Source organism: Sphaerodactylus townsendi, linkage group LG11 (genome assembly GCF_021028975.2).
Source record: "Sphaerodactylus townsendi isolate TG3544 linkage group LG11, MPM_Stown_v2.3, whole genome shotgun sequence".
Taxonomy (NCBI): Eukaryota; Metazoa; Chordata; class Lepidosauria; order Squamata; family Sphaerodactylidae; genus Sphaerodactylus; species Sphaerodactylus townsendi.
Genome location: NC_059435.1, coordinates 68,349,229 through 68,367,189, shown reverse-complemented (window position 1 = coordinate 68,367,189; position 17,961 = coordinate 68,349,229). Strand labels below are relative to the sequence as shown.

Below are 17,961 nucleotides of genomic sequence, written 5' to 3'. Positions count from 1 at the left end.
GTATAGAAACTAGATTGAAATGGATTTATAAAATAATCCAGACTCATCTACGAAGGAATGGAACAGCTCAGCCTTCACACATTCGAGAATTTTGCTCAGCAAAGGATATCTGCCTCCAGCCTATAGTTAGTCAAATCATTTGGGTCTAGGGAGGACATTCAAGACAGCCTTCATGGTGGCCTCCTTTCAGATGGCTGATCATCAGGAAATCTTTCCATGCAGTGTGTTTCATATATGATGTCGTGAATTTCATGCTTGATTCTCAACAATCTGTAGTTTAGCCTTGACTCACTTTCACTGTATTGGGAAATATTGACCGATCAATAATTCATATTCTGCTACAATACAGGCAGTTATAGAAAATCTGGAGCTTCAAGAGGAACCCAAAGAAGAGTCTGATGAAGAAGATGATGACGATGAAGAATCTGGTCGATTACGCTTCAAAACTGAACGGAAGGAAGGAACCATCATTAGGCTATCAGATGTCACCAGAGAACGAAGAAACATTCCAGAAACCTTGGGTAAGATTTCAATTTACTAGACTTAATAGGCTGTCCGTCCCCTTCCGAGCCTGGGGCAGCTGACATTGTACTTACCAAATATATGTAAACGAAACATCTAGAAAATTAAAACATTTCATTTGGGGAGGGGCTAGGGTTGTAGGCTTTTTTAAAATGAAAGCAAACAGTAATAACAAATGTGACGTTCTCAAAGATTATGATGCAAATACAAGGTGAGTTAGTTTTAATCATCATTTATCACAATTTGTATCTACTCTAGCTTCAGTATTCTCATGAATACCCTCTTTATGTATTAAATGTGATAGTATTTTATGGATTTTGTGATGTTATTTTAGACTGAGCTTGTTTAATGGGCTGCTTGGGATACACAGTCAGGTCAAGGTGCCATAGTACTCGCATCCTTCCTAAAACTATTATTCTTAGCTTGGTGTTGATAGGATGCTTTAATTCGAGATAATGTTGTCTTTGTCTGAGGGTGTTACTAGGTACAAAATGGAAGGTGTTTGGAAGAAAAGATTTAAATGTGTGGAAGAAGTCATGTTTGGCTTCTAAGCTATAGATCTTTGAGGCAGTTTTACATAAGTGAGAAGACACATTCTGGTTATATCTGGATGTGTCTTGTCATTCCTAATTTGAGAGCTAACAGGTTTTCTTTTAGCGTGACACACAGAGTGCGCTCAGCAGGGGGGTCTCGTTTCTTTTTCTTTTTTCTTCTCCTGAAAGGATTGGCTGATTAATGATGATAACTGAAAGAAATCTAAGACTCATGTTGTCATCATAGTAAGGTGGAACCGGCAGGATTACTAATGAATTATTTACACTCCCAGTGTGTCATCTTGAGAGAGTACATGCAAACAAGCATCCTTCTAAAACGGGTGGCCAACCAATTGTTCTCCAGATGTTCATGGACTACAGTTCTCATCAGCCCCTGCCAGCATGGCCAATTAGCCATGCTAACAGGGGCTCGTGGGAATTGTAGTCCGTGAACATCTGGAGTAGCATAGGTTGGCCACCCCTGTTCTAAAACATTCTCAGCTTCAAGGTCAATACAATGACATTGTAGAGTTGGCAAAAAAAATTTGTGCTGTGAGCTGATATCACCCAAAGTACAGCAGACTCAGTGGTATGTTTTATGCTAAGTTAAATCTTACACAAAAATATTGTGAATTAGAAGGTATGGATGATTTGGAGTTTTGCGAATGACAGACCTTTCATATGATTGCATGGATTGTAATTCTGTTAAATTGTGTGCTTAAAAAAATAAATTCAAGCATGTTTAAATACACTGTTTTTATCCCACACTGAGACAAGGCACTCTGTTGGCCATGTGATTACTTGGAGGCATATGCGTGCTCATCAGGTATAGGCCATGTTTGTTTCTCCCTTTCATCAAATATGTGGTGGCCACTTTCCTGAACAGTTGTCTGGAGTTGTGGTAGACTGTGGAATGGTGAGGCAGTATGCACAAGAGCTCCTTTGGGTTATTTTAGCATGCAAAGCAGAGAACATAGTGAATATTGAAGCCACAGATTGGAAACAGTTTGATTCATAGGTGCTAGGAGTACATTTTGATATCCTAGCTCTGCACTACGCTGAATAATGATGGCATATTTCTGGACTTCATTGGCACTAGATGCCTGGGATTGTGTAGCCATTACCCAGTCTTTTTTAAATCTGTAGGACAGTTCATCCACACTCCTTATTCCTGTAATGGAACATCTGGGGACAGATATCCAGAGCTGGGAAAAGTTCACGCTTAGGGAGGTTTTTGCATGTTACCAACATCAGTAGCTGTCCTGGTCCCATTGTAAAACCCCTTTCACTTTGGGGGAGGGGGTCGGTCTTGGGATGTTCTGCAGTTTTAATTATGAGGCTGAACTTATACCACAGTTTTTCAGACTTCTAGCCTGAAGTTTTAAGGCTCACTTTAGACTTCTGAGTGTGTTATGCTGTTTTTAATGCTGGGTATTTAATCCTTTAAAAATAATGACTTGCAGGATGTTTTATATTTATAATGTGTTGTCGACGGTTTTCACAGCTAGAACCAACTGGCTGTTTTGGGTTTTCTGGGCTGTGTCGCTGTAGTCTGGTATTTTAGCTCTTCATGTTTCATCCACATCTACAACTGGCAACTTCAGGGGTATACCCAGATGTTCTTCTGTCCACGGTAGGCAAAACATTTGGAGTTAAGACTACCAAACCAGGACCACAAAGCCCAGAAAACCGATGGCAGCCATTTTTTTGGTAAAGTGTTTCACTTAGTGTCTTCAAGCAGGTTCTTTGGAGAGGCAGAATAGAAATTTTCTAATACATTAGAGCAGCTATTGTAACAGAGCAGTGTGGATCCACCTAGTCTGGTTCATGTGGAGCCTACTTTGAGGTTTTCTTTTTCACAACATCTAGAAATATAAGTTAAGGGCACTTATTGATATGTATGCTGCAGTAAAGAGGTTACATTTTGCAAATAATTTAAATGCATTATTTTAAAGTCTTCTAGTTAATTGTGCGATTTACAGCCAAGTTTTTCTTTGATAAACCATTGTCAGCCTGAGCACCCCCAGAACTGTGGTAATTGATGTCTATTAGGAGTCAACTTAATAGGAGTAAAGTATATAGTGGAACTGGCATAATAAATATTACTTTTTCTCAGGACTGATTGCTATTAATAGGAATAATGGTATAAAAATGAAACTTGGTTGTATAGCTACATTTCCCTTCTTTAAAATCTGGACATAAGTTGAGAAAACACTTAAAAGAGAAATTAATATTTCAGTTGAAATTACAAACGTAATTTCCCTCCTGTCACTTTTTGGTGACCTTTTGTGACAACTTGTCTCTATTGGAGGAAAGCATTCTCGCTGGCTGATTAAAGATGTCGTTTGAAACCATTTTATTACCAAAGGTGGCAAAATTAATCTTGACACTTGGAGGCACTAGAAAAATAATTGCTGATTCACTGCATTAGCTGTGTGAAAGAATTCTGCAGTCAAGACTGTGTCTATGTTGGCAAAAATATGTTAAATATTTTCTTTGTGAATGGATTGGAGGCATCTCCTGCCTTTGCAAATAGAAAGGGAAATCTCTTGTCTTGGAAGGGTTTTGGGTGAGGTAGATTGCATAGTACAGGCGTCAAGCAGGAGTGTTGTGCGTGGCAACAGTATGGCTTCCTAAAACAATTCAAATAACATTTGAAAGTGTCTAAAAGAGGCTGCAGGATCTTTTCAAAGGGGTTTTTAGACAGGTTCAGCTGAATCTCCTATCATTGAATCTATTTTTGGTTTTATGGGCAACCATTTAAAATGTTGTAGGCTGCCTCAAGCACACAGGCTGTTTGTGGTATGGGAATGAGCAGCCTTGGGCAAATTGCTATACTAAGGTCTTATAATGGAGTTACGAAGATAATTTGAGACAGATGGGAATGCACAAGAAATAGGATAGAACAAATGTGTGCCAAGGAGAGCCAGTGTGGTGTAGTGATTAGTGTCAGGGGCGGAGTGAGGGAAAAGTGCACCTGGGGCGCTCGTACACCCTGCGCCTCTGCCACAGTGCCGCTTGTCCCCGCCATGGAACGTCCCCACCACGGCCCGGCCACTCCTCCCCGTGGCTCGGCCCGGGGCATCACGCGCCCCCGCCCTGTGTGCATTACGTAACATAACTCCCATACAAGGTAAGGTTTTTGCCAAGAGGACCCATGCATTGTATTCATTTGTTTAGAAATACCAGTCTCCAGTCATTTAGCTAATACCAGCTCTTGAAGTAGTTAGCGGAGAAGGAGCAATTCCGTGAAACAAGTAAATCAACTTGGAGGAGGTTAAATAAGGAGGTTGAGACACACAGTGAATTTAACACAAAGAGTTTCAGATATAGATCTTGAAACCTAACAACTATTATATAAATGCTTATCTTCCCAAAGCCAAACATAGTTACATTTGTGGGGTGGGAGGTGGGAACCTGTTTTCAAATTCAGTAACTTGCCATGGGAAGAGTGACTACTTAGAAAAGAACCAAAAAAAAGTATTCTCACCAAACTGTAAGCATGCATTTGTAAATTAAAAGGATATAAGGAAATGATTACATGAATTAAATGTAAGTCAGTCATCTTGGGATACATACCATACTCTCAGAGGGGTTTGTGTAATTCTCTTATGGCTACATTCAAAATGTTATCAGTCGATTGCTCTTTTGATCCTTCTGGCAAATATCAATTGTGCCCATCTCTCTCCTACGACAGAACTTTCTGCAGAAGCCAAAGCGGCATTACTTGAATTCGAAGAGAGGGAACGGCAGCTGAAGCAGGGGCGCTACGGCTCGAGAAGAGGAGGAAGGCGAGGAGGGCCTTTCATGTATCATGGCATGGGAGAACAAAGAAGAGACAATGATCGGGGCCGGCTGAAGGATCATCGGCCTGCGCTGCTGGCAACCCAGCCAACTGTTACGGTACTCTTAATGCTGTACTCGTGAATGTAGAATTTGGCGGCCACTCGCACCTGCTTGTAAACAATGAGCTGCCTACCTCCATCAAAGGGATTTTTTCTGTATATGTAACCGAGCTGCAGTCGCTAGTGGAATGCTTAGCATATCATGTGTGCTTTCTAAACTCATCTTGAGAGACCTAAGAGCTTTAGTGCTGTCTTTATCCCTTGGAAAAGTAGGCTACAAATCTGGAAAGACCTAGAAACTGCTTTTGAGAGCTTCCAGTGAGGCTAGCCATATGGTGCAGAAAATTTCTATAAAGGGTGGGGGAGATAAATTCCTGGTTGCTCAAGTTTTGTGCTAGCCTATGTGACATTATATAACCAAGCACACTTCCGAATTAGACTAAGGTCCCATCGGATCCAGCATCCTATTTCCAACAGCAGTCAAGTAGAATGAAAAAAACCCATACAAGTAGGGCAAGAATGCCAGGAGTGTTCTCTCACTTTTGCCACCGCGGGTGGAATTCAGAAGCGCACTGCCTGTGGACATGGAGTTTCCGCTTAATTTGTCAGAGCTACTCCGTGTTGATAGGATTGATTGAATTTATGTAACCGTCTATAAATACGTAAATTTGGGGAGGTTCTTGCATTAACACAAAGGTGATATAAGTTCAAGCAGTTATGTGTTGGTTTGGTTTTGCTTTGTCATTTCAGTCTCATTCACAAAGGATGTTCCCTCATCAGCAACCCATTAGGAATCTGTTCCAGCAACAGCAGCAGCAGCCGCCACAGATGCAGGGTCTGCTGCCTCTCCCCCCCCAGCATCATACGGCACCGCCTCCCCCTCAAGGCATGCATATGCCCCCACAGTTAGAAACATCAAGAATACTGATGACTCCTCCTCCTCCAGTGACCTCTCAGCAGCCAAAGAACATACACATTAACCCACACTTCAAAGGAACTGTAGTAACTCCCGTGCAAGGTAAGGCTTTTGCCTAGAGGACCCATGCATTTTATTCATTTGTTTAGAAATACCAGTCTGCAGTCGTTTAGCTAATACCAGCTCTCGAAGTAGTAGAGAAGGAGCAATTCTGTGAAACAAGTAAATCAACAAAAAACCAGTGCTTAAAAATTAAGTTTTTCAAAAAGGGCACAAGCAGCTTTGCAGAGATGCTAATCCAGCAGCAATAAGACCAGAGTGGGACAAAGATCACAGGAACACCTGTGTGGTATAGTGGTTAAAATATCAGGCTTGGATCCAGGAGACCTGGGTTTGAATCCTTGCTCTGTCATGGGAGTTTGAAAGGGGACCTTTTGCCAGTTAATCTAATCTTCCTCTTGTGGTGGTTGTAAGTATAAGATGGAGGAGAGGAGAGTGATATGAGTCTATCTCTGTCCCAGATTAGGGGAGCGGGGGGGGGGGGGGGTTGATTATTGCTTTAATAAATGTGAGAAGCCCAGATGTCTACTAAGAAAGTGAAATGCAGGTCAAGATGGACTTTTTGTGGAAGGAATTCAGTAACCTTGGCGCTGCTGTTGAGAGGCTCCCATTCCATGTGGTTACCCTGCTGAACTGTTGCTATAAGTGGCACGTGGAAAAGGACACTGAAGGCAGGTCTTAGTCTGCCAGCCAGTTCATATGAAAGTAGACCATGCAGAGGCCGGCACCAGCACTTTAAAGGGGCCCTGAGATGAGTGGTTTGCCAATGTAGTAGCGTAGGCATGATATATTTTTCACTTGTGAAGCACCAGATACTACAAGCTGCACTCTTACACTGGCAACATGCAATGCTGCCGTATGCCTTTTGTGTTCAGTAATCTCCCCCTCCAATTTTAGCTGATGTCTAGGAGTCATTTTTATGTGTATACTGTTTGCTGCCTGCCATAATTTCTGTAGAGAGGGGTGTGTGTGGAGGAAAGGAGCAAAAGAAATTGCTGAAGAAAAATCAGACAACTTTTGTACGTAGTGTGCACAACCTTGGAGATTTGTGGCTGTGCAGTTTCTGCACGTAAATATTGTTGTTCAAATCAAAACCGAGAGGGTGGAAGAGGGGAAGAGTAGAACAGGCTCATTCATTGACCTTTTATCATGTGAGGGAGGAGATGGGGAGTAAAAGAGCAAATACAAATACACTCCACATAAGAAATCAAGTTATAAATTCACCAGATTGACCGGCAGGTCAGATCAAAAGGAAAGCTGAAATTGGTATTTTACTTGTCTCTTCTTACATTGTGGAAGGGCTCTGGTCATCACCACTACGGAATGCCCCAGTGATGTCCATGGGTGAGAATTGAATCCTGTGGAAACATAGGAGTGCATGACTATGTCCAGGGCAAATCATGCTCAATCCTTTATATATGCCAAAATGAGTGTGTCAGCAATTTTCAATGCCTTCTTTTTTACTTGAATTTGAAAAATGTAAGGAAGAATGCACACTTTATATACCTTGTCCTTAAATCATTGGTTATTACCCCTCCCCAGATAATTTCCACCCTTCAGTTTTTTTCATAAATATTTCAGCTCTGGAATGTGGTATTGGGGCATAAAATTAACATGAGGTCCTTTTTAAATTAGCTTTCTAAATATAAGTCAAAATAAACATGCTAAATAAGATCACACACTGTTTAGGGCATTAGATCATTTCCCCCAAATGTTTGGTTCTTATATTTCCAGAAGGATCACATGACAACTTCCTTTGCTTCATGAGATCCAAAGCTTCCTGCAACAATCCAAATTATTTGATGCTAGAAAGCCAAATGTTTTTGCAAAACTTCAACAAGATGTACAGTTGGGTGCACTTATTGTGGTGCTGCTGATTTCTTGCGGGGGAATGGGGTACAGGCATGTGTTTGATGTAGCGTGGTTGGAAATTTAGACTACTGTTTAGTTTTGGACAGTGCTGGCATTTGAGTCTGTACATCAAGCTGCCCTTTGAAAACATATACATGGTAAATTGCATGGAGATCTTGTGGTCCTACAAAGGCTGAGACGTGGACAATTTTGTAGCTGAAGCCATTAGACTCCTAATTGCTCTGTTGCATGCTGTTAACTGACTTTGATTGCCTGCAGCTATTTCTGGGAGTGGGGGAGGCAGCTACCTGTAAATGTGATGGTTTATAAAAATGGCACGGAGTTTCGGCTAAAACAAATTGATTTCAAAGGTGTGATCCTTGTTTTCAGTGCCCCTGCTGCCAGTCCCAACCCAGCCGAGACCTGCTGTCGGACCCCAGAGATTTCCCGTGAGTAGCAGCTGTTTCTTCTTCTCTGATATGGATGAGCATACATTTGCAAGAAGTAGTAATATGACAAATAAAAGCAGTGCCAGGGAAGTGTAAATTTTAAGGATTTGTAAATACCGACAGGAATCTGTGTTTGTTAAAAGCTTAAGGTCAATGAATTTTTGAAGGCAGAATTAATTTTGTTTAATTGTAAAATTGTTGAATTGGTCTGTCCAATGAGGAGCTAAAAATGGACCTTTTTTCTATTACAGTCTTTTCTATATAAACAGGAAGATGGCTTATTTAATAATAAAAAGCACCATGCTTGGCTATCTTAAACATTCGATATCAGAAGTTGATCTGGCATTGGCTGCCCCTCCTCTTGTTCCTTATCTTTGGTTTCTGAAACACACCAGCCCGTTCTTTCTCTTCGCTAATCCGCCAGCCTTGATTGATTAGTTCTTCGAATGGCATTGAAGACACACAATCCTCTGGCCATTCATAGTCTTGCAGTATGTAAATTTAACAGATTTTCAATCTTAGAATTTGTTCGCATTGAGCAGCCACAGAAATAGTGAAGGTTTGTGAGCAACATTGTTGCTTCCATTTTCTCTTTCATTTCCTTTAATTATGTACATACTAGCAGTAAAGCCCATTGCAGAGGATATTACAATGGGCTCTAGAAAACGGGGGGTGGGAGCAAGCATTTTCTCCGGCAGTGGGCTCTACTGCTGTTTCACCCTTCCCCCACGCTGGCCATCTCGCTTGCTGCCCACCCCCTCTCACAAAAAACCCAAAAATCAACAAACCTGTCCACTCGCTGTCATCACTAGGGTGGGCGCAGGAGGTAAACTGCTTCCCTGGCTTGGCCAGTGGTCTTTTTTTGTTTGGGGTGGGGGGAGGGTGCTTGGTCTTTGGGGGTTGGGAGAGGGTGGGCGGGGGAATGGGGAGGGTGGTGGTGGTGCAGTGGACAGTCTCGGCTTGGTCTTTCTTGGTTGGGAGAGGGCAGGCGGAAGAATGGGGAGGGGCAGTGGGAGGCAAGCTGCCGCTGCCTCACCGGCGAAGGTTGTATTCTCTTCAATCATATTGCGACAGTGCTTATTCATATAGTTTTGTAAATGCGAAACAGCAGAAAATGAACCTGTATTGTGTGGACTCACATGCAGTTCTTTCGGGAGACAACCAAGTAAAGCCAGATGAGATCAACATAGTTATCTAAACTGGCTAGCATGTTCTGAGGAGGAAAGATAAAAGTTGTTCGTTAAGACTGAATTGTATACTATTGAAGATCACAGTTTCTGGAAGCTTTAACCCTTTCTAGTATTCCTCCAGACAAGATACCTGGGAACTATAGCTAGTCCTTGGATCCCTACCTAGCTACCTACCTGAGTAGGGAATGAGTATGTCATGCTCATATTTCACATTTTTTAGGTTACAACTAAGATTACATCTAAAATGTGCAAATAGACCTTTATGAAATATTCTTTTAAGTGTCTTGTGATTGGTCTTAATGTTTGAGGAGAGCTGATTGCAGTCTTATAACACCATTTTACTTGAGTACAAATAATTTAAAAAGCCAACCAAGATACTGCTGTGATTTTGCTTTTGTATATGGTGTAACAGTAAATGAAATTTTCACTCTATCACTGTGTAGCAGCAGCAGCAGTCCTGTGTAGTATGAAGAGCATTTTATTTTCTTTTTAGCGTGATACAAGGTATCAGGTGGTCATGATTGACATTTCTTGGGTAGAGGTTTTATAAGGCATTTCATGCAAATCATGTTTGAATGAGACTGGTGAATCAAATTACATTCCTCTCCTATTGTAGCTCCTGCAGATGTGCAACGGAGCTTCCTCGGCACCTCTAGGAAGCTTTCCTTATGAGTGCATGGTTTTTTGCAACTTGTCTACGTAGTCTTATAATTACCATGCTTGCAATAGTGACGGAGGGATGAGCGTTTTCTCTTACCAGCTCCATAAGTGCACCATGAGATCCTCCCGTTTCACCCCTCCCCCTCTCCCTGTCAAACAGTGTCAGGCTGGCAGTGGGAAAATGCAATTTAAAATGCAGGTGACATAATAACAAACATCCTCCACTTGCTGGTGGGCTTCTGATTAATCACTATTACCATACATTATCATACCATCAAATTTAATCATATCAGTGAATTCCCATCTGCAGGAGGAGCAGCAGAAGCTAAACGTGATGGTAACAGCTATTAAGCAAGAGTGGAAAAGGGGGCTTCTGAAACGAAGTAGCAACCCTTTCTCTTGTGCTTTCTGTGCAGTGCATTCTCTTCTCCAGTGGTTCTCTCAAGCCAGACTGATGGGTGATTGGCTATGGACCAAACTGCTGGGCGGTACATTTAGACATCCTTAATGGAAGTTGGGTACATGAAGAATATAACAGACATCTTAAAAAACATAATGCGTAATTAAAAAACCTGGCTGGAAGGTAGATAGCCTGCTCTGGAGGAATATTATCCAAATGGATGTCGTTTTGGACACCGTTCGGAGGGAATGAAATTAATCTAGCGGGGCTAGAACTCTTACACTTGCCTTGGATGAACTGCAGCTATTTAAAAGACTCTGCTTCCAGGACAATTAGCTGACCTGTTTATCCCAGGTAGTCTGGTCTCTAGAAGCAGTGAAGCCCGTTGCTTTCTATTTTAGGCTCACTGAAGATTAGAGATTCGAATGGGTATAGGAACTACCTTACTTGAGTAATTTGGTTTATGTCGAGGGACTGAGAAATCTGGCATTCTGTTGGGAACCTTTTTTTACTCTGTGAGTTCGTGTGCAGGAATGTGGGATCTAATTTTTGAGACAGAGGGGGTTCAGCAGTAGTTTATCTTGGTGTAAACAAAAAGGCCTCCGGCTGGGTAGGACTAAAAATTTGACTGAAATGTTATTGGGCCTCAGGGTTTATGATTACTGATTCTTGTTGCAGGCGGCCATTGGGTTTTTAATGGATGTATTTTCATAAGGAATACACCAGGTTGCAGAATATGTGTCTCATTTAGTATTAGGAGTGACAGCTGAATGTGGCCTCCATGTTTGAAAGCTTACTGTAAGAATATCAGATGCCAGCAAGAAACTTAGATAAAACATTTGGATTTAGGCAGCCCTGAGTAGAAGTTTTAACTTTTCTCTAGTTTCCTTTTTACCATTTAGTAAATGAAAGTTCATGTCCAGTGCACTTCTACAATAGGTGCAACTGCTCTACCTTTGCAGACTTGCTACCCAACAGACATTAGATGAGCAAAACTTGAATGAGTGACTGACTACTGATGATTGTATCAGACAGTTTCTTGGGAAACAAGAGTCATCATCTACCCCTCTCCCCCAAACAGTTTCCTCTTGGTTTTCTCTGAATTAAAATGGCTGGTAGTTTGCGGAAAAAGTACCAATAGCCAATTTGAGGGACTGGCTTTACCGGAAATATTGGAGGAGGAGAGAATTCTCATGAGGCCCATTCCAATTCATTTGGGAATCCTCAGAAATGGCTTGCCGAGGACATAGTGGCTACAGCAGTGGTTCTCAACCTTCCTAATGCCACGACCCTTTAATACAGTTCCTCATGTTGTGGTGACCCCCAACCATAAGATTGGTATATATAAAATATAAAAAGACCATTTTCCGATGGTCTTAGGCGACCCCTGTGAAAGGGTTGTTCGACCCCCAAAGGGGTCGGGACCCCCAGGTTGAGAACCACTGGGCTACGGAGCATGGTTTGAGACAGGAGCCACTTCCACATGAATTGAGACAAAATTGAGTTCTGGTCATTTATCCAAAAGAAGTTAAAAGTTCTGTGGCTGCTGAAATAAGAGGATTAATATTTTGCGACACGTAGCTGTAGCTTTAACTGTATCACAGGTTATTCTGGTTACTGATACTTTGCATTGATGCCGTTTTAATAAGAATTAACAGAGTATCCTGACGTTGGTGTTGGTGGCATTTTCCTGGCCTCTTTGCATTTCAAGTGAGATTAATAAATGAAAACATGTTGTAGTGACAGGATGTAATTTATTGAAAGATTCATGAAGTTTCAATGACATTGTTAGGGTATTTAATTAGTCTCTGGGAAAAAAGTATAGAGTGACCCTTCTAGGAAAGCTGATAAGTCATAATAGCTGTTAGATCCTCTTTATTCCTTCCTTTATAAGATTAACTTTGCACTAAGCAATTTATGCTAAGTTTTCTCTTCTGTTGGTAGCCGGAGTTATCACTGGTTCATGAATAGATTATAGTAGATAACATCATGTAATTAACAAGAGATGCTGAAAAGTAAAAGTATAATTTGTGTAGAAATTGTATGAGAGAGTGTTAATTTCTTAACTAGGGAGGATATTTGAGAGGATAAAAAGGAAAGCAAAATAGTGTAATTCTTTGACAGGATTAAGGTAACCTTATCTCACATTCTTTCAGAAACTAGTATTGCCTGTGTATGTGGAAGTCATGTTCAATGAGCCACTCATTTCCAGAACCAATTGTAGACAGAGCTTGGCAATGCAATTTTATTAAAGTAATTGATTATGCCCAGGTAATGCCCTTCTGTATATTTTACAATGGAAAGGGACATAAAAGAAAGAAATTGCCTAAAAATGCCTGGGCATCGGTTAAATGTAATTTGGGACCTCTAATTCATGAGAAACAAAGGATTTACTAAAACATAATCGGCAGTGTGCGGGGTGATACTTATCTGTGTTACAGGTTGGTGGTTAGAATGGTTGAGACTTTGTGTTCACAAAGTGCTGTATAAGTAGTGATGATAGACAGTGCTGCCAGGTTCCAGCCAACTTATAACAACTCCATAGGGTCATTGAACATGACTTCCACATACACAGGCAATACTAGTTTCTGAAAGAATGTGAGATAAGGTTACCTTAATCCTGTCAAAGAGTAGAGAAGCCCGTCTGTTCTTGTCCTTACTTGGGCTAGAAATCTTGGCTTTATTGGAAGATGTGGCGAGGAGGCCTAGAGATTGGGCTTGATCCTGCTCCCCTATTGCATGTAGACTTCTTGTGGTGATGATTTCTATAAAGGGGGAAAGAATCTCAGCTGTGTGTGTTACCCTACAGATCTGTGAGCCCCTCTAGTTCACTTGGTGGTGTATTTAATAAGGCTGCAGATACCCAAAGGTTCTGAAATGAAAAATGCTGTAACAATCATGCAGTGCTGTGAAGTACACAATATAAATACAGTGATACCTCGGTGTTCGCCGGTAATCCGTTCAGCGACGGTTGGCGAACACTGAGGTACAGCGTTTGCGCACGCACAATGCCGTTTGCACACATGCAACACTGTTTGCGTAGCCTCAAAAATCAGTGGAAACCGAGGCTACCGACGACTTCCAAGTGCGGAAGACAGAGGCCGGTACTCGACAAACACCGAAAGCAGCGAAACCCGAAGACAACAAACACCGAGGTACCACTGTAGTTGGTTTTGTGTGCATACAGAAGTTTTACTTAGATTTTACACATTGCTTCTCTCTCGGGCTGTATAAGTAGCAATAAAATCATAGATTTTATTGGTGTCTTTTATAGAATAACGCACACACACAAGCCTTTATTGGCATATAAAACAGGACAATTCTTTTATAGAATAACGGTATTTGTACTTTTAAAATATAGTTGAGTTCCAAAACAAGTGTTGCTTGGGTATTCTAGTATGTTTCTAGAACAGTTGTTGCAAACCTTTTGGGCTTGGTGTGTCAAAAATTCAGAACGTGCCTAACTAGATCCTGCTGGTGTGTCACCGTCAGCAGCCCCCCCCCCCCCCCCAAGAGAAACATCTTATGAATTTAGCTGGCTATTATGTAAAATTAGAGTCTGTTATAAATTGGCCTTTAAAAAAAGTTTACAAATGGCACAGCATACTCCTTCATAAAACACCGGGGGTGGGGGTGTGTGTTAGTTTCAATTACAGCGCTTCAATTTAAATGGCTTCTTCCAATTCCGGTTTCAAAATATTTAAATCTTGTATCAGTCTTTAAAGAATTTATTTAAAACCAAAGGTGGCAAATCTATGTTAATTTTCCATATCCCTTTGGTAAATGAATGCCTGAGATGCTTAAGTATTTAGGGTTATGTGATTTGTCAAACATTGGATCCCTGTTATTCTTGAAATATGATTTCTTTACTTTGGAAAGGGGGGGGAAATCAATTTATGACATCCTGAAAATTAAAGTGGCTTCATTTTGGTTGCTTAGGTTGTACTAAATAGATAGCAAAGAATAGCATGGTTTAAAGAGATAAATGTCAGAAGCATTTTCTAAAGTAGACATTCAGACTTTTGGATTAATGGGATAGAAGGTCAATAATTGCATGGATTTCAGTAAGCTGGAGAAGAGATGGAATTCCTGTGGCGCTGCTGTGATTATTAAAACATTTCAAATTCATTGTAAAGAATGCTGTGCTTAGGTTTAATGTTGCTGCCAGAGTGGCAGATAGGACTCAGTAGGGCTCCCAATTTGTACAGATTACAGGAGATAATTGGATTGTTTTAAAGGAGAAGATATTCCAAATGGGCTCTCAAACTGGCTTAACCCTTGTGTCTCTCCCCCCCCCCTTTGTCTTTGTATTCAGGGGCCTCCTGATTTTCAGCAGAACCCTCCTGGACCTGTCCCTACCAACTTCAGTCAAGCCCCCAGACTCTCCCTTCAGGATCCGTGGCGAGGACCACCACCGCCTCCCCCACCGATTCCACCCCCACCTCCACAGGACAGAGAGCCCTTCTTTATGGGAGGTAGGATTGTCATATGTGTCAAAAGCATTGTTCAGAGTTGGAGGTGAATGGTTGGCCTTCATGTAAAAGTGCTGAGCCTGATTTTTTTTAACTTTGGTCAATTCTGAATTTACATTGGTCACTGCTGAATTTGGATCTTAGAATTTAGAAGAAGAAGAGTTGGTTTTTATATCCTGCTTTTCTCTTAAGGAGACACAAAGCAGCTTAGAAATCAGCCTCCCTTCCCCTCCTTGCAGCAGGTGGGGCTGAGAGGGTTCTGAGAGAATTGTGAACTAGCCCAAGGTCACCCAACAGGAATGTAGGAGTGGGGAAACCAATCTGGTTCACCAGATAAGACTCCACCACTCATGTGGAGTGGGGAATCAAAGCCAGTGTATCAATGAGAACCCAGTTTCCAGTCCATCTTGATCGTCAGGACTTCAGAGGAAAGTATCAAATTACTAGATATTTTCTGTTTCAATGCTTAGGAACTTGTGGAAGTGGCAGGGTGCCATCTTCAATTCGAGGCTCCTATAGTTGCATTTGGATGACTGTTCTGTTGGATTGATTAATTGCAATAACAGAGATTCCAGTTGCATACTAGGGAGGCACTGAGTTCTGGACTGTCATTTTTATTACTGATTATAGTTGCTTCCATTGTAGAAATAATGGAATCTATGACTGAAATCATTTCCCTGAAATGATTTGGGGGTGGGCCTGGCTCAGTGATTGTGCCTCTGCTTTGCCAGCATTCCAATCGGTGGCATCTTCAGGTGATGTAAATGTCACCTGGATGAGCTTCTTCTGATCAGAGTGCTCAATAGTGACCTTGGTAGACTAGTGGTCTGACTCGATATAAGAGAGTTTCATTTTGGGAGCCTTTGAATTTGCTTGCAGTATGCCTGCAGTACGCATTTTGGGTTGTGGATTTATTGTCTATAATTGCATTTCTATATGTCACTTTCAAATGTCCAAGTGTTTTATATTTACCATATTTTTAAATTGTTAGAATAAGGTAGGTCAGTAGTATCCAGATATTGCAGATGGGGTGGGACTAAGTACAAATGTCACTTGCCTAAGCCACCATGGCAGATACAAAATTTGGCTTCTTAATTGTAACTCAGTTTCTTAGCAAAATCTCCTTTCTGGGACATTGAGCTTTATGACTGTTTTTCCTTTCGCAGCATAATCTACTTCACTGGATTGCTGTGAAAAATACAATAGAGGAAGGGAGAAATATTCATTGCCCTGAGCTTCTTAAGGGAAGATCAGGATAGAAATGTACTAATAATCATAGTTTGTATTGTGTGGTTTAATTGAAGCTTAGGTATGGTGTTTGGGGAATGGCTTTACTTCACGTTAGCAGGTCGGACTTCAGAGCCAATACAATCTCTAATTCTGATTGTCCACCTACTTCTGCTAGAAAGGAAGTTAAAATAATACCCAGCTTTCACAGGGTGGTATGAGTAAGTCATTTTTTTCCAGGAGCACCTGCAATTTAGTGTGATTTTTGGCTTACACCAGGGGCAGGGCTGAGATTTGATTTATGGACAGCGTGTCTGTGTCTTTTGGCAGAGCCAAGGTTTCCCAGCCATCACTTATTTGAGCAACGGAGTCCACCACCGCCACCACCACCGCCTCCTCTTCTCAACAGCAGCCACCCTGTTCCTGGTCAGAATCCGCTCCCTTTCAGTCAACCTGGACCAGGCTTCAGTCAGCAAGGGCAGCAACCCGTCTTTCCCAGAGAGAGGTTGGTCAGGCCAAACATGCAGCCTCAAGGCCACGTGGGAGTTCTTCACTTCAACCAGCCAGGTGCAGGGAATGCAGGGAGACCATTCCTTCCTCCCAGGCAGCCGTTCCTGCAGGCCCCAGGGCAGCCCTTTTTGGCAGTTCACACCCAGCCCAACATTCAGGTATGAAACCATAACCACAGTTTGGTTCGAGCATTCAGTTATCTGTCAATAACCAATTTGGCTTGAACCCCAAGAACGAGTTTTGTCCTGTAGGACTCTCTCTCTGCAGTTTTGTGAATGTCTTGCTTTGCTCGCTAGGCACAATATAAGCCTTTCATCGTACAGTTGTTGAATAAAGTGTAGAGATGTTGATTAGTTTTGGAAATTAATTCCCTTGGTTTTGTGAGCCTGTCTTTTTTGGCTCTTCGGAATTCTCTTGGAAGCTTGGAATCGACTCTTCTCTATCCTGGCCCTGTTCTTTCTGAAGATGATTGTGACTTAAGACTGCAAATTAAAAAGCCTCCAAATATATGCCATTTAATCAGATTACTGTGGAAACCTTTGAAAACACCATCTCCATGCATACCTGGGATGTTTAATGTCTGGGCTGATATTACAGGAAATTTAAATGTACCTCTTGTTGCTGTGCCAGGCATGAAAACATACCTCTTTCCATGCTTACTTTTAATTGAATTACGAGGACTCTAGTGGCAACTTTACAGCCGTACAGTGGTTCAAAGTGAAGTTGTTAAACTGCTTTGATTTTTGCAAAACTATTCTCTGTTAATAAGATTAGAAAAGTCTGTAACGTGACATTTTGCTCAGTATGCCATGGTTTCCTAAATTGATTGATTTTCAGCAGAACTATGAAAATAACTTATTGTTTGAAAACGTGTCCCCGTACAGTAAGTGGATTAAACAAGTCACTGGTGTGATTATCTTGAGCCTCAGCAAAGGTTAGAGCCCCCTCTGCTGGTTCAGTTGTGCTTTTCATGTAAGGATTCCTGTAAATGCAGTGATGGGCTGTATAAGTTTGTTGGTGTTGTTTTGTTTTAGTTTTCAGCTCTTTATTAAAATTTAAAATAGTTAAATTGTGCTTTAGCAATAAGTACCTTACTCAGACTCCCAACTAGTTTTTCAAAGAAGTGAGCGTAATATAATATAGCTTGCTTGATCAAAGCACACTTAAGAATTGGGGGTGGGCTGAAAATGTGTATACGACTCTGTGGTGGCGAACCTTTGGCACTCCAGATGTTATGGACTACAATTCCCATCATCACCTGCCAGCATGGCCAATTGTAGTCCATAACATCCGGAGTGCCAAAGGTTTGCCACCACTGTATGTCTT

General features: G+C 41.5%; 1 protein-coding gene across 4 annotated transcripts in view; it reads left to right on the top strand.

Moving 5' to 3' along the window:
- Nucleotides 1–17,961, top strand: part of RBM33 (RNA binding motif protein 33) — an 86,240-nt gene that overhangs the window by 29,062 nt on the left and 39,217 nt on the right. For all 4 annotated transcript variants that reach the window (XM_048510302.1, XM_048510301.1, XM_048510303.1 and 1 more), the window contains exons 7-12: nt 350–521; nt 4,753–4,958; nt 5,651–5,918; nt 8,118–8,176; nt 14,742–14,901; nt 16,456–16,793. In XM_048510302.1, coding sequence (XP_048366259.1) covers nt 350–521; nt 4,753–4,958; nt 5,651–5,918; nt 8,118–8,176; nt 14,742–14,901; nt 16,456–16,793 — 1,203 coding nt within the window. The remainder of the gene's footprint in view (nt 1–349; nt 522–4,752; nt 4,959–5,650; nt 5,919–8,117; nt 8,177–14,741; nt 14,902–16,455; nt 16,794–17,961) is intronic.